The sequence below is a fragment of the Balearica regulorum genome, chromosome 1 (genome assembly GCF_011004875.1).
Source record: "Balearica regulorum gibbericeps isolate bBalReg1 chromosome 1, bBalReg1.pri, whole genome shotgun sequence".
NCBI classification, from domain to species: domain Eukaryota; kingdom Metazoa; phylum Chordata; class Aves; order Gruiformes; family Gruidae; genus Balearica; species Balearica regulorum.
The window spans coordinates 50,101,643-50,117,969 of record NC_046184.1 but is presented as its reverse complement, the minus strand read 5'-3'; the positions used below and the strand labels follow the sequence as shown (position 1 = coordinate 50,117,969).

General features: G+C 40.0%; 1 protein-coding gene across 1 annotated transcript in view; it reads right to left on the bottom strand.

The window, feature by feature from the left end:
• The window catches only part of PLEKHG7 (pleckstrin homology and RhoGEF domain containing G7), a 34,709-nt gene extending 20,615 nt beyond the window's left edge, over window positions 1–14,094 (bottom strand). Inside the window, exons 1-7 of the mRNA XM_010297913.2 lie at window positions 13,948–14,094; window positions 11,500–12,233; window positions 10,268–10,290; window positions 4,865–4,992; window positions 3,542–3,582; window positions 1,513–1,608; window positions 263–412 (exon numbers count right to left, since the gene is read on the bottom strand). Coding sequence (XP_010296215.2) covers window positions 263–412; window positions 1,513–1,608; window positions 3,542–3,582; window positions 4,865–4,992; window positions 10,268–10,290; window positions 11,500–12,195 — 1,134 coding nt within the window. The 5' untranslated portion in view covers window positions 12,196–12,233; window positions 13,948–14,094. The remainder of the gene's footprint in view (window positions 1–262; window positions 413–1,512; window positions 1,609–3,541; window positions 3,583–4,864; window positions 4,993–10,267; window positions 10,291–11,499; window positions 12,234–13,947) is intronic.
• Window positions 14,095–16,327: the final 2,233 nt, after the last annotated feature.

The following is a 16,327-nucleotide window of genomic DNA, read 5'->3' as shown; positions in this document are numbered from 1 at the left end:
AATTACTGGAAAGATCTGCAACCAGATGGTGTTTGCAAAGCACTAGAAAGTCATGTCCAGAAGAAGAGATGCCATCAAGGAGATAAAAACCAAAGGGAATTGTGGAAACAGGATGAGCAGGCAATATGGGACAAAAACCCAAGCTCTTAAGTCACTCCCCCGTAGACACCCAGTGAGAGGTTACAGGTGGCTTTATGTCTGGCATGCTGACAGCAGGGCAAATAATGTTTCATTATTTTTGAGAAATGAAATCTGAAGTTACCGTCTTGAGAACCAGCAAATGATCCAGAAAGTAAGTGCATTCACTTGTGAAAAGTTCCCACACTGCTGCTTCTTTTTTCACTTCTAACCGGCTGTCGACATCTTTCTGCTCAGTCTGTTGCTCCTTTATAAATTCATGCCAAGATTTACTCTATTGATTGAAGAAGAAAGAAAACCACTGACTGTTGCATCAACTGCTTCAGACCTCATGAAAAGAATCTATGATCTATTTGCTCATGTAAAGAGCCTGACTGCCAGTATTAGTGATTCTTCTTCTGAAAGTTTGAAGATTCCTTTAAAAAGATTAAAACCCCTGACATTGTCCTCCAAAATACTTACAAGTATTCCACATTGAATATGGAATAATACATTATGACGGTCTATGTTTTTAGGATGCTGTATCAAAAAATAGTGGGCAGCTTGCAAATGCTAAGGAATTTAACCTGTTGTGCTGCTGCTGAAAAGCAGGGATGGGTGATAGCTTCCTGTTTTCCAGATGGTAAAATCAAGGACTAGGTCTTCATAGGTACTTTGATATTGTTTTGTTTAGTCCTAAGGTGGCCACTATCACCTTACTGACCTGCTCCAAAGTCAGACGTTCACATGTAAGTTAGGCACTGACAGGAGTCAACAGCCAAGTCTTTGGGGAACAGCATATAACAGCCTGCTGTGAGAAGCAAAGGTTTGCTTTGGAGGGGGGATGGTGTTCGGTGTGGGTTATCTGAATAGACCTGGTAGCCCAAGTTTGGTGTTTCTATGGCTAGGGGGACCTGGAGGCCAAGAGCCTTGTTTATCTGGTATACAGGCTTTGGTGGGATTTCTGCAGCTGAACTTTGGTGGTGGCACTGACCTCTGCGTGGCCACCTCTGAACGCACCCCTAAGGCAGCAGTGGGGGTGACTGTACCCCGTTTGGCATCTCTGTGATGCTGCAATTTCTTTCCCTATAGCTGCAGGTGCTGCTGAGAGGGTTGATGCTTCTTTCTGAAGGTGGTACCTCCCTGATCTAGGGCAGTCTGGAAGCCTGGCAAAATCCAGGTGGTTGTGAGGAGCTGTGCTAACCTTCTGCAATGCTCACAGTTTCCCCCTCGCCCCTCTATTTCAAACAACAAAAATATACCTTATGCTTATGCATTAATTTTACAGAAGGATCTCATATCCAAATTAATGTAGTGAAAAATGGTAACTTGAACACGAAATTTGTATCCCTATCTTTAAGTATCCTTGGTACAGTATACTGAGTATTTTGATACCTTAAAGCAGAAAAATTCATATGTGCTGCAGTCTATGATCTTAGCAGTAGAAAGACAGTTTTCCAGATCAGATGCTTGCTTCTGTTTGTCTTTACCCTGTTGAATGACAAAAACCCATCCCTGATTTATGTGTTTTAAAGACCATTAAGAAGTCTACACAGCTCAGTAACCTTGCTCTGATCTATGAGGAGCTTGCCCTTAAATGAGTGATTTCTTTATATTTCCAGGCTCTCCTACACAGACATGAGGCAGTGATGGCGGGTTTAGTTGTAGCTATGGGTGGGGTGTGTAGGTGGCTTAGGTGTGGGCATGTAAGATGTTATTTGTGTAACACAGAAGTCTTTGGCAGCGCAAACCATTGATATGGTGACAGACAATGGGCTACCCTTGGAAGACAAAACAAATAAAATATTTTGCGTCCTTCAGCACTGTCAGAAATAGGGGACAACAAAGTCAATTGAAATCATTCTCCTGCCATAGGTATATAAAGCTTGCGTGTTTGTTTATTTTTAATTTGTATTTGATCTAGGTATTAAAAAAACTCCTTTGGTCAGTTGTAGAGTAGTGTCTATAAAATGAGCTTTTAGAAAGCTTAAAGAGCAGGAGGAGTTTGTCTCCTGTGTGTGAGGGATCATGAAATAAAAACAATTGCGTTTGGTTTGGCTTTGTTTTGCAGGCTGACAGTGCCATGTAAAAAGTTTAACCAATATTTATGAACTCTAATTTAGTGCTGTGAGCATAGACTTATAAGGTGTTTGCCTAAGTTTTATCTGCTGTCTGGAACAGTATACACATACTTCATGGATTTCTATTGTCTGAACTTTAGGCACTGAACTCCAGCCAATTTTGAAATATGTGTTTGATTATAATATTTGAAATTCAGAGTTTAAGCTCAACTCTTAATTTTGAAAGATAACTTGAAATGGAGCAGAAATAATAATGCAATCGTATATACACACAATTAACCAATGCACCAGAAAATGAATCTTCATAAATTAAATTTTATGGCATTTAATAGTTTCAGAAGCCACTTTTGGCTAAATATAAAATGCATTTTATGGCAAACTTCAAATATTTTGCTCAATTTAAAAATTCTCAGTTTTAGGCCATGCTCCTTCAAATACTATAGAAATGCTATCAAATGTAATGGGAACTCTTGTACATGCTAACCTGAGTACTCACATTGGTTTCAGTTGCACAAACTCTTTTTTGATAGTTGAGATTTAGAAGATAAAATGAAAAAACTGTTAGGAAGGGACTGTTCACAATTTTGGGTGCAAAGTTATCAAGACACTTGTAAATGATTTTTTGAATGATGAACAACAGTCCAAAAGGAAATTCGGATACCATAGTAAGTGAAAGTTTTCATAACTGGAAGACAAGGAGATATCTTGGACAAGGAAATTAACTGAAACGTGTTGGTGGGCATGCTTTTACTGGTGAGCGTGAGGGTGCCCATGAGGACAGGAAAGGCCTAAGAAAGCGTCTAAAAAGCTACTTTGATAGGTAAAGCTTAGATTCCTTCCATGTGAGTGGGAGTTAGGCAGATACTCCCAAGCCATAAAGCACTAAGGTCTAGCTTGGCATACAGAAAATACAGGATATGCTGTGGTCAAAGCAACAACGCAACTGACTTACTTACCCACCTTGTGCCCTCTTACCCCAGGGGGCTGCGCTGGACCTGCTGCCACCCTGGAACACCTTGAATGAGAGCTCCTGCATTGCCCGCCCCGCTCTGTCCTCCTGGTGCCAAGGGCACCTTTCCTCCCACCACCCGTTGGGGATGGGGAGCAGCAGCACTGCGTTTGCGTGTGCACCATATCCAGCGGCACTGGTGGCGGCACTGGAGCCACCCTACCTTCATTGCAGGTTAATGGCCAAGCAGTCCCAGGGTGGGCTGAGACCTCTGAGTTCAGCTCACCTCCTGGCTGCCTTTCTCCAAGGGCAGTAAAGGAAAGGAACTCTTTTTACCCAGGTTAGTTGTGGGAGAAGGCAAGGTCAGTGGAAAAAAACATGGTGAAATACTCACAAGTCCTCTTTTGGCAAATGGCCACCTTGACTTTTTGGACTCTAATGGGTAAAACAAATGTGTTATCAGTAAAGAAACAAATAGCTAAAAATAAAACTTTTACTTTATTTATTTATTTTAGATGAAGCCTGATATACTATACTCTACTTGGCTCAGATTTAATACTTGTGTTTAGGCAGTTTGTGCACCAGATTTAAAACCCATTAAGCCTGTAGGGTTCCTCCCAGCAAGAATTATTTCTATCTGTAATGGGATCTTGGACGATGCTAAACACTCCCACTTGCTGCAGATGATCGGTGTGTGATTGCCAATACTTTACATGAGAAAACACATCATACCTCAAGCCAATTCTTGAAGATATTAATTGTTTTGAAGCAAGAATTACGCTATGTCTGCTCATTAGTGATATCTTGGAGCTATGCAGGTATTTAAAACTCCTGTGAACAAATAATCCTACAGACCCTAAGCCTCAGCTCTGTCGTGGGGCTGGCACAGAGGTGCAGGCTGTAATTCATGGTCCTCAGTGAGGTGCAGGGAAAGCTGGGGATCTAGATGTAAGAATGCACTGGTGAGAGGTGAGGAATGCCTATGTTTGTTCAGCAAGAGATTTGAGAGTTTTCTATATGTGGCACCTACCTTCAGGCCTGTGTGTGACTTGGAATTGCAGTCAAAAACTCTCCTATTGGATTTTGAAGGCCTTGTTTGTTCTTTCTAGGGATGGCTGGATTGTTTGCTTTCATGAAACTGCTGGTTGTGACCTTGACTTACTTATTTTTTTGCAAAAATTTTGATCTCTGGTCACCAGCATCTTCTGGTCTCTGGCAATCACACTGCACACACTATACTATATTCCTGTGGAAATTGCTTGCAAATTGACGGAGCAACTTCTAGCAGTGAGTTGTGTCTGCTACCCTCGTGATTAGAGCACTACTGGAAAGGGTGGCATGGGCCACTCTCTTCCCTCTGCTTGAAGCTGTGCAGGTAGGAATTTGTAACAAACACAACTGCTTGCAGATGGAGATACTGTCCTGGGTTCTGGTTGCTCCTAGTTTGTGGAGGAGGGAGGTGACCTGTGTCCTTTCCCTCCCCCATCTACCTATTACATTTTGCATTCAACAATAAAATGAAGGCAAAAAACCCCAACATTGAGGGGAATTTTAAAATTAGCGATGCAGTCACTTTGGTGTGGAGCAACGGTATCCCCCATAGAGGCTGTGCTGCCTCATGTATCATCATTGCACTGATCCTCCCTCCCCATCCCACACGTGTTTTAGTTGTGGCTTTTGATGGGCTCAGATGAGCAAACCCCACCCTGTATCTGACCTGCGCTTAGCAGGAGGGCCGCGTGGGGCAGGTAGTCCGTGGCACTGTCTGACACCAGGAGGTCTCCAGGGAACACCGCAAGTCCCGGCAGACTCACTACCACGGAGCTGCGCCTGCGCTCGGCTGATCTGTGAGACGCAACAACACCACACGTCATCTCTCTCCGCTTGTGGCTGCAGAGGAAACTTCTGAAATGCTCCTTCCTGATACAGGAGGAAATGAACTAAAAAACCAAATCACAGTGGCTATGACATAATGTGGAACACTGAGTAGAAAATTTCAGTGACCGACAGCAAATATCCAATTATCTTTCCAATTCCACATTGTTGCTAAGATCAAGGTGCTTATGGCCATGGCTTGCCTCAGATAATATGTGCTTAGAGAATTTAAATATTGGAGATTCCTGGGTTCTTCTGAGATTAGGCAAAAGGTGAGTGGAGATTCTGGAATGATTGTTTTAGCACTGGAGTCCAAAAGAGCAGTTAAATACCGTGTCCCTAGCTGGTATGTGGCTTGTCATTACTTTTAACCTTCATATAACTGGTGATTTCAAGAAAAGACAGCAAGCTAGTGAAACAGTTAAATTTTTTTTTTTGTGATTATGGTAGGTTTTTTTCTTTTAATATTTAACATTTTGTCTAGTTTCTGCTGTTTTCTTTCTGAATCTTTTTTGGCATTTTTGCTGCTAATTCAAATATTTTGTATTTTGAATATAATATGACTTAGCAGCCCTGCTGATTGAAAACAAATGGCTGTTTCCAACTATTGTTGTTACTAACGGAAGGCATTGTCCAGGATGTAGATCCAGCAAGTGACACGGGCATTCTGTATCCAACAGCATGTTTATGCCAGAGGCTGCTTGCATTCAAATAGAGAAACTATTGGTGCGCATCAAAAACCTTTTTGGATTTTGCTAATAACTCACACCAATATCTAATTAATTGTGTAGTACACTGTTCCAAAGTGACTGGTGTCTACAGCTGCTGTTGTGCTCTCTTCAATTGACTGATGCATGAAGACCGTGTTAGAGTTCAAAGGGTCAGTAATTAAGTAGCTGAGGGAAGAGGCATGAAATGTGTGTACGTATGTAAAAATTCTCTTTTTCAGTCACCATTTGTTGTGTATGGTATTTTTTGTCAGTTAAGTATAATTCTTACTGGGTTTTTTTTGCTAGGCAGATACCTTACTGTATCTAGCCATTTGCCAACACCTGATGGGAAACTTGGCACGTGTATTTTTGCCTATAAGTGCATGAACAGTCACTTGACAACTGATCAGCCAGCAGATGAGCTCTGAGGTAGAAAACTGGGATTTGATGTGTATAGCAGGACATGGAGATTATACTTTTTGTTATGATCTGACAGTGACATTGCTTGCAATTGCCTTAGCTAAACCAATTGAATTGCACAGATGAAAGGGAAGACTGCCCCTAACAACAGAGAGGGCTGTACACTACCAGAAGGGCCAGGTCTGGGACTTTAACACTTGAAACATGGACATATTAGGGCTTGAAAACTACGTGTTGGGGAGTTTACAATATGGAATGTACAAGTTCTCTGAAAGCTTTTCCTTTTCTGGTAGTCTTACCGAATGGGGAACATAGGATCTGTGTATTTAACTTTAGGGATTTACAATGAAACTCTGAGGTTTCTCATTAAATTGAACCTAACATGTGGTTTGAGGGCTTTTATGGATGGGATCTGTTTCTTGGTTGTCTGCCATCCTGTACCAATGCAAGGGAGACCGCTTCCTGATGAGGGGTGCTGAGTGTGACCCAGTGCAAATTTTAAGTGTTGCTAACAGTTGTATTAAGAGGCGTCTGAAACCTTTAGAGATTCCACGATGCAATCTCTTGGGCAGCTGGGTTATTATACAAGCCAGATGCTGCAATATAATACAAGGATAATTCTTAAAGTTGTCACTTCTGTACTAGGAAATTCAGGAGATTTATTTCAGGTTGATTTACTGTAAAATTTTGCCAATGTATTATTGATTTTTAAAGTATCTAGCCTACTTCAATTTCAGAATATGTTTTGAAGCTGGAGGCTAGCAGCTTATGAAGATTAGTAATGGTAAGCATAGTTTCATTGTGACAGAGTTAAATGGTGTTATTCCCCTAGATCAAAAAGACCTTGAACTTCAGACACACGTATCAAACTCTTCACATAAGGTATGCAAGCCTGAGCTGTGTGGGAGCATGCCAGGGTCACTTAGATGTGTATCTACAATATATCTTTGCAATCATCGGACATGTCTGAGCTGATTAATGACTTACATGCCTAAATTATGTACTCCGGCTTCATAGATGAAGGTACAGGTATCTGTGATCACCTGGCCTGATGCCTATAGGTGTATTAGATACATTAGATGCTTTTTATTTTACTGGAGAAATTAAACTACTGAAGTGCTGTGTAATGCAAGTCTCTGTGCAATATTTTAGCATCTCTTCATGCCTGCAGACCCTGTATCTTTGCCTTTTTCTTTAGCTGTTGTTTTTCTTACTGGGGGCAGAGGACTGAAGTGTTTGAGTGAAAGAAATGCTTGTACTTGAGGGATGAACTCAAGCACCTGAGGAGATATCATCTGCAATAATTCCTATTTTAACACTACTTGTTTTGTGAAAAAAGATAACGACACAGGTTTGCATTACAAAGTTATGGAAAATTATTAGAGACACTGAAGCAGATCATGCTCTGGAAAAGTAAATATCCTGTGTATATAGTTGTTTCTAGGGCATGGAGAGTTATCAGCTGATTGCTTTTTAGAGGTATATACCTTTATATGTCCATAATCTTAGCCTAATTAGCTGTCCCAGGGAACAGACATCTGTATAAACCACCTTACTTAAATAACAGGTATGTTATTTAAAGAAATACCTACTAGATGAGAATAAAAGCAACTGAAGAGGTTACGAAGGCCCATATTATAGGGTGGTCACAGTGCTGAGTAGCTGCCAGGTGATGAGACTGGTACCCAAGGCACTCAGGGAGGGTATTTGGACTCCCTGATTCAAAGAGTTGCCTGACTTTTTATGGGCATATGAGACATTAAAAGAGGATGAGGAGCACTTCAAGATAGATGAATCCAGCTCCCTCAATTCATTGAAAATGAGATGCCTTGGAAGTTACTGAAGCTCTTCATTAGCTGGTTGTCTTTAGGAAATAGTGCAGTCTATTTTTCCACCTAGTCTCTGATTTGCTGAACTGGGCGAAGAGAAAATGAGCTCAGCGTAAACTAAAGATTTTGTTTCATCAACATTTCCTTCCATGGCAGTGTTGGCTTTAGCATCTCACCCTGTCTCCACCATACACACCTCTCTCTGTGCTGCCCTTCTGGTGCTTTTTTTTTAAATTTATTTTGGCTGATTATTTTTAATCAGCATCAGTTCAGCATGTTGCCATGCTGACAGATATGTACTGGCATTCCTGACTGAGGGCTGTGTGGGGGAAGGCTGTTTAAAATGAGCATTGCTGCTTTAAGAAAGGCTTTTGAAAGTACAGAGGTGTTCATTAAAACTAAAGGATGAGGGTATGTTTTTACCCTGCATGATATATAAGCCAGTCTTGGAGGAGGATTGCCAACTGTACCAATGTGCTTCTAGATGGAGAGAATAACCTGACATTTCAGCAGTTTTCTCTGGCTGTGATAAGAAGGGATTAGTTGTTATGGGGTTAGACTAATGACTTGGATAAAGAGGAGCTGAACACAGGCCTTGCCCAGACCTTGGACCAAATTCAACCCGACAAAAAAGTTTAAAGCAGAAACTGGTGATTTTTTTTTACTTTTTTTTTTTTTTTCCACATTCTAATATTGGTCAGTACAAGAAATAAAATCATAATATATCATCCAAACATGCTTTTCTCGATCTTTCCTGCTGGTGGCTGTAGAACAAAGCTTGCGCTGTTCCCTGTGTGATTTCTTGATTTTAAAATATGTCTGAACAGAGGTCCAGAGCCAATATCCTAGTTGGCGTATAGTGGCTTCCCTCTGAAGCTACCAGGCAAGTGGCACCAAGAGAAGATGTGTACATTAAATGGTCAATGTTCTCCTGTTTAGCCATTTGCATTCAGTATTCAATTTCTCCCTTGAAGTTTGCTACAGATCACACAAATCTCCACCCTGCCACTGACATATGCTTACATATTACAGTTTTGAGTTGGATCAGAGCAGACTCTTCCCATAATAGGTACAGATCCCCTGTTTTCACACCAAGACACGAAGATCTGTCCCTCCATCTCCATTGTAAATTCAAAATGCTAAAAAGTGGGTTGGAAACTGCAACAATTCAGAAAATCTAGGAGACCTCATCTGCAGTGAACATGTGATTTCAGGTGCACACACACATCTGTTAAGTGGGAACTGCACTGGGGGAACTGCATTGCGTAATGACTCATAGACTGTATCAGCCTGCTCCAACCCACCCAGTCCTAAACATAAACATACTTGAAACACAGACCTGTTCGTAAACTGCAGGTTATAACAGAGCTTTTACCTGAAAAATGAGTAAACGTTAGGAAGAAGAGGAGAGGCATCTCAACTAATGATGTCTACTGCCTTAACACGTGAAACACATTATGGTAGAGTCACAGCAGCAGTGTACTGCCGTTTGTTGTGAGGCTACTTATGTATTCGCCAAGATGGTAGAGTGAGCACTGCACCATCAGTGGGAGAGGTATGGTTGTCAAGGGAGGTACTAGCTCCTACTTCCTTATTGTGTGGGGAGAAAATAAACTTTGTTTCCCTTCTGTAAAGGTTTGAACATCTTCAGGAAACAAACGTGGCTGAATCAAACTAATTTCTAATCAAGCTTTTACTTTCTTATAATTGCTTGATAGTGCTTGATGTAATTCACTGCACAGATCTATGGAATGCAGCACCTTGTCTTGCCTGCACTAACTTAAAAAATTCAAGTATTCTTAGTTTGTAGGTTTAACAATCCCCCCATCCAGTAGCAGTCCCAGATCTGCTTTGCTCATGTAGGAGAACAATATCAAGCTGTTCTGCTAGCTTCTTTGCTTCCTTTCCCCCCCCACAAAGTTTTGAAGAATGTTGCTCAAGATTATGAGATGTTTCACATTCTTCAAGCTGAAATTTGACACTGCTAATCCAAACAGCCAGGCCTTTTGGCAGTTAGTTCCTAGTGCAGAGCTCTCCAATGGTCCAGCTGAAATAATGCATGAACTATAGCTAAACGTGTTGGGGAGAGGGCCACCTTTGAAAGAAAATCTTGTTAAAAAGTTTAGTTTAACAAGCCGGTGACAGGCATTTCACGAAGCAAATCTACAAATTGAATTTGAGTTACACATACATGCTTCACTATTCAGTTTTGTCTTAGAGTGAAGCGGGTTCATTAAAAAGGTAGAGAAACGAAGCTTAGAATAAGATAAAAAAATATAGGCATACCTTTGTATAGGCAATCCACTCTTCTGAAAGAAAGAGATATTCTTGTTACTTGGTCAGAAAGCAAGCAAGCAATCTGATTTTGTGAAAAAAGTACTCATTTGTTAACAGAAATGTACTACATAGACTTAGGCATTGGCTAATTATTTTCACTGTTGTGGAGAAAGGAGAACTCATTTGATATCCAGAATGTTTTCTATATTCAAAGGGAGAGGGGGAATAGCTTTTGGTCTGTGGCACAAAACTAACTGGTTAATAAAGATCTATACATCTATTTGACACAATCCACATTCAGTGAAAAGTGCGTAGGTGTTTTGCATAAGGATGGAGTCAAGCATGTGTTCAAATTTAACTGCTTGTGCAAGGAATGCAAGGTCTTTGAGAATAGATCTAGTAGCAAACTTGGCTTGTGCAGTGCCTCTCCTTTTCTCCTTGGGGTGAAGTTATGGGGGACAGCTGAATGGTGGTTTGCTGCCAGGGAAAGACAGAGGGCTAGCTCCTCCCTTGCTTATTTCTCTTTACTGGTGCTGGCACTCACTGGACCAGTGCTTTGGTTTTTGGTTGTTTGGGGTTTTTTTGGGTTTGTTTTTTTTTTTTTTTTTTCCCAGGAAAGATTGCACAATTGCCTACTCATTTATGGAGCTGAACATAAAAATCAAGGGGGCTAGTGAGTGGCAGAGCTAGGTAAGTGGACGTGAAGAAAGGGAGTGGGACCTCTTCCTTTGGTAGTAGCAAACCTTAAATTTGGCTCAATCATCTTGAATTACTTCATTTTTGGTTTTGTTGGGGTTAGTAATGTTATTCAGTAAAACAGAATGGAGAACTGCCCTGGCTTAGGAAGAACCCGGCTGAAGGACCCTGATAATAAAATAATTTTTTACAATCGAAACCAGAACTGGACAAATTACTTAGTCTTGTTCTTTCATAGCCCCACAAACAGTTATACTGGCGCACCAGGGTGAATGGACAGAGGTGGGAAAGAGTGGTCGTGTGCAGGAGTGGACTAGGCCAACCTGATCACTAAGAGACAAGGCTGGAACCATTGCCTCTTGCTGCTTTGGAAGAAAAATCTCCCTTCCTGTTGGGCGTAGAAGTTGGTCTGTTGTATCAAAGGAACTAGGGCCAGGTTGTAGTCTAGGTTAAGAACTGTGGTTTTGTATATGCACTGGACCGTGATGGACCAACACTGAATATGCGAGACTGAAAAGGAGGTTGCATCATCCTATTCCTCTTACCTGGACACTCTCCTCTGGGCTGGGGCAGAGGAGTCTTCTAGGCAGCGTAGCAGAGTTGGGTCTCCAAGCGTTTTGGAGTGTCTCACTGGGACTGTCATTGCTGAGAGGATCTTTTTGGCTTGGTAATTTTGATCTGGGTCTGGCAGACTCTGGATCTGTTATAGTTGTCTCAGACTTGGCTTTGGAAGACAGTAATTTTGCATGAACACAAGAAGGCAACAACAAAGAGGTAGCTGTAGTGCACCGAGGTGGACTCTTACAGATGTGGTGGAGCGAGCCAGTGTATTCCTTTTGATTCCCCAGCTGAGCTGTGTCAGAGCAGTCCTGAAATGACAGCGTTTGTGAGGCAGAGGCCATCCTTAGACGCCTTAAAGTTGGAGAAGTGGAAATTCTGGCCAAAGCATGCCGGTCAAACTGGAAAGGTGCATGACGACTCCCAGTGCACTCTGTGGGAAGCTTCAAAAGTGAAGATTCTGTATAACCTCGTCTTCGAATGTAGTCACCTGGAGGCATGGTGGTGTCCGTACAAACTGAAACTGCCTGCATTTCACAGTGACTGAAGACATCTTCTGGACTGCTGCTTCCAGACAAAGCATCATCTTCTTTACGAGGCTCAGCTTCCCTGTTTAGAAGTTCCATGCTGATGCAGCTTTCTTTGACCAGGTCTGGAGAATAACCAGAGCTTGGTTGTTGCATTCTTCATTTGCAGCGTGAAGATTTATAGCTTTGGGTACCTAGGACACATGATCAGAAAGGGTTCTTAGAAACTTGCTGTATGCATTTTTATACGGAGAATATGAAAATGGTAAAAAATCGAAACAAAATAATTAGATATGTGCACTAGTACAGAAACAATTGCCTGCACTTTGAATCCTGCTTAAATGCAGGTTTCAAAAGCTTCAGGACCCTATTTCAGCAAGCTGTTTGAATAGTCACTAACTTGCACTGTGTGCAAGCAGTGTCAGCATCAGTCAGCAGAACTAATTAGATGGTAAAGACTAACTGTGTAATTAGGAACGTTGCCCATCTGGTACTGCAACCGCCTAATTTCCTGTTGCCACTCCCCCATCGATAAGTGAGATTGTGATACTGCTGTACATGGGATAAAAATGAAGTCACTAGCTCTCAGGACTACTACTTGCTGCAAAATTGTTTATGTACAAATACTAATTACTTGCTGAATACTTAAGCAAATACAATTTAACATTTATGGAAGGTGAGTCTAATCACTCTTGCTTTTCATCAGGAAAAGTATTTTGTAGTAAACATTATGTATACATTGTAATCAAATAATGAAGACAACAATGTATCAAAGTAACTTATCTATTGATTGATCAGTAAATAATCTTCTGTGAATCATGAAGCTCTATTTTAAGGTATTTTGATGACTAGTCTCTCTAAAATTAGACTGGCATTTCAAGTTGTAACTGAAGGTTATTAATTCAGCCTCTTCAACTTCTTTAATTCAGCTTCTTTGTTTGCTAAGAGCAATCTTAAAACTGTTCATGATTGCTGGCTTCTTTGGGCACTTTTATTTCTTAGAATGAGTTTATTCAAATATATGTTGACTTTTTTTCTTGAGCTATTGAATATCACACATTGAATATGATTTTTGTTTATTTATATAGTCCCATCAGATTGATTTATAAAGTGATTAGAAACAAATTATTTCATCAAGTTTGCTAGTTCAAAGTATTGCTTTTTACAAACTCTTCAGTCATCAGAAGACAATCATTCAGATCTCTACAGGAAGAAAAAGCACATCTTTATGATGGAAATGATTTCTTTCATAACTGTAGTGAATAGCCACAAATATATAAGCATCTATTCACTTCTGTTTAATAGATAAAGGCTAATTAACACATATGCTTATTAAAATGGACAAGCACTAAAAATCATATTCAAGATGTATAATGAATGACAATAATGAGAAATTAGACTATTTTCCACTTCTGAGCAAAGATATAATTGCATACCATTGCTCTGAGACTTGCTGTTATTGCTTTTTAATCTTTCAAGACTTTAATTTTGTGAAAAGCAATCACATCTGAGCTACATAAATGAAATAAAAAATGATCATTTTTTGGCCATGCTTTTTTTTTTTTTAAATAATCACCTCTTCCCCCCCTTGCAGAATTTTGCAACTCGGCATGAAACTTCCAGATATTCAGACAAATACAGTTCTGTTGCAGAAATAGATAAGGTTAAAACCATATTTTTATGGAAGTCTTATGTTAAAAATATATTTTTGTTTCTTTTCAGTTTACCAAGCTTTTTAAAATTTTAAATAAGTTGAAACTTAGGAGTTTATTTACGAGTACTTACAAGTTACTTTTATGGGTAGAATCTGTCAGCAGCAAAATATTTGTAAAGAAAATACATTGGTAAAAAGGTGTAGAAGTATGCCACACTCATACAGGAAAAATTAGTGTATATGATTAAACTTACCAAGGTAGCGAGGTGAAGATTTACCAACTTCCAGTATGTCACATCCTTTTCATATGCAATTTAGTCAAATTTTCAACAAGTGCTTGATTAACTGATAAGAGGCTTAGCAGTCGTGTTTTCTCTTTTAAAGCCTTCTTTCTGAATGCTGCTATAGGGAACTAGTTTTTCTTCTTGTAGATTTGTTTCTAGGGGATTTGTTGATCAGGTCAGACGGAAGTGGCTTCAGGATCAATGCCCATTTACAAAAGGTAACATGATCCATATGTTTTATTAAACTTCATTCCCATTATAATTCTTTTTTTTTGCACTTTTCACATTGATAAAGTTTGGCAAGTGAGATCTGTCAAGTATATAATAAGCTGCAAGAGCACACGAAATGTCTCCACTCCTCTGATAGTCCTTTTTTTTTTTTTTTGCTTCTCTTGATTAATTTGGCTGGATCTAGCTATGCATTGTTCATCCTTCGTGGAAGAATAGTAGTGATATATCCCCTGATTACATTATTTAAAATCTGATTTTAATTTTAACAAGTGTGCTAACTATCTGTATAATTCTGAACACAGACAAATTTTAGTATTGGAGTATTTGATAATTCATTCAAACATCGATAACTTCTGTTGCAGAACTGATTGGAAACAATCAGAATTGGTTTAGGCATTCTTTAGTTGGGTGAACTGAAAGTGAAACTTGGAAAAAGATGGTTTTTTTGGTAGATAAGTTGTGAGGAAGCACTAACCGCCACAGATGTTCAAATCTATTGTGTCATTAACACACATTTTCAGAGGGCTGAGTGAACACTTTGAAATGCAGACAACCTTTACACCATGACATTTTCCTTTTCTGTAAAGTTTTTTTTCAAAACGCATCCACAAACCAAAACATGATACCCCAAAACTGGTATGAGTAAGTAAGTGCCTTTGATTTTTCTAAGCATTGGATGTGACTGTGGATTGAGGGAGGATTCTTTCAAGAGAATGACAGACGAAAACAAACTTGAAGGCTTTATTTGCAAGATTGTGACAATATTTATCTCATTATTCATTGACTTTGGCTTCTAATAAAAAGAGAGAAGTTAAAAAAAAAAAAAGTAGTCACCCTGCCTGAGAGTTGATAGTACAAGTGTATTTGCTTTATGTAGGGGTTTTAGGAATGTAAGAATTTTGTGGTTTGTGGATTTTTTTTTTTTTTTTGACTCCTTATGCTGCTCTCAAGGTGATATTAGGATCAGATGAAATGAAACAGACCTTGTTGCCTGGTGAAATATGCAAATGTCTGGAGGTTTTAGTGTTCGAAGCTGTGCTTTCCAACCCCACAGGAGAGACCTAGGTGCACTGCGGTTGGGCAGGTCGGGGTGGTGAGGCTCTCCAGGAAGAAGTGCAAGGCTTCTGTGGGAAGGGGACAGACAGCAAGTGAAGCCATACTCTTCCTGGGGCGAAACAACCACTGTGGTGAGGAGACCAGGGAGCTATGCCCTCTGCTCCTGGCACTCTTTACATTTTTGTGTGGTGCATAAACAGGCTCTTCTGCTGCCTAACCGAAATCTGAATGTGCTTTAAAGCTGCTACTATGATTTTGCCTCCACAACCTCTTATCTGAAAGTATCTAGGTGGCCCTTTGCAAGCACCAGCCCCTAAATTAGTACAGGGTCTACCAGACCAGACCTTACTCTTGCTCTTCAGCTCATGGAAGCCTCATCCTAAATCTAAATCTAAATGTAACCCCAACTTCTGAATGTCTAAACATGCCAATGCTGCTATTCTGTTTGCCTACATGCAATTTGGAGGATGACAGATGGCTGGGCTAGAAAGAAGGCTGTTGTATGTTTCTCAGATAACAGTACCCATACCTGGGCCTTGATAGCTGCTATGTGGGATCATTTTTGAAAGAGACAGTTGGGTAAGTATTAGTAAAAGAAAGAAGTTAGAGTGCTAACCTGAGATCAGGACTGGTGTGAACTACTCTCTGACATGTAGTGCTGGGACTTCTTTAGGTGGCTTTGGCCATAGCTAGGCAGAAACTTTCTTTTGAGGCTTTTTTTGGTCAATTAATTCTGACTGAGACCTGGAGGTTTTTGTTGGGTTTGGGGTGGGGGTGTTTGTCTGTTTTGTTTTTTGTTTTTTTTTTTAATTCTGGTTGAGACATTTTTAATGTGATCAGTATACTTATATTAAACTAGTACCAATTATATAAAAATAAATTATTATAATTCCTTCAAATTTGCTGGTGCTATAAATTGAAAACTATCTCTAACTTCCTTTACCTGGAATTAAAAATATTCTTAAAGGTTTAAGCACTTCTCTGGCTTAACTTTGGGGGCTACTTGTGGATGCAGGTGAAATCGTAATTGCCCTCATTTTGCCCAGAATTCACTTGAACTGTC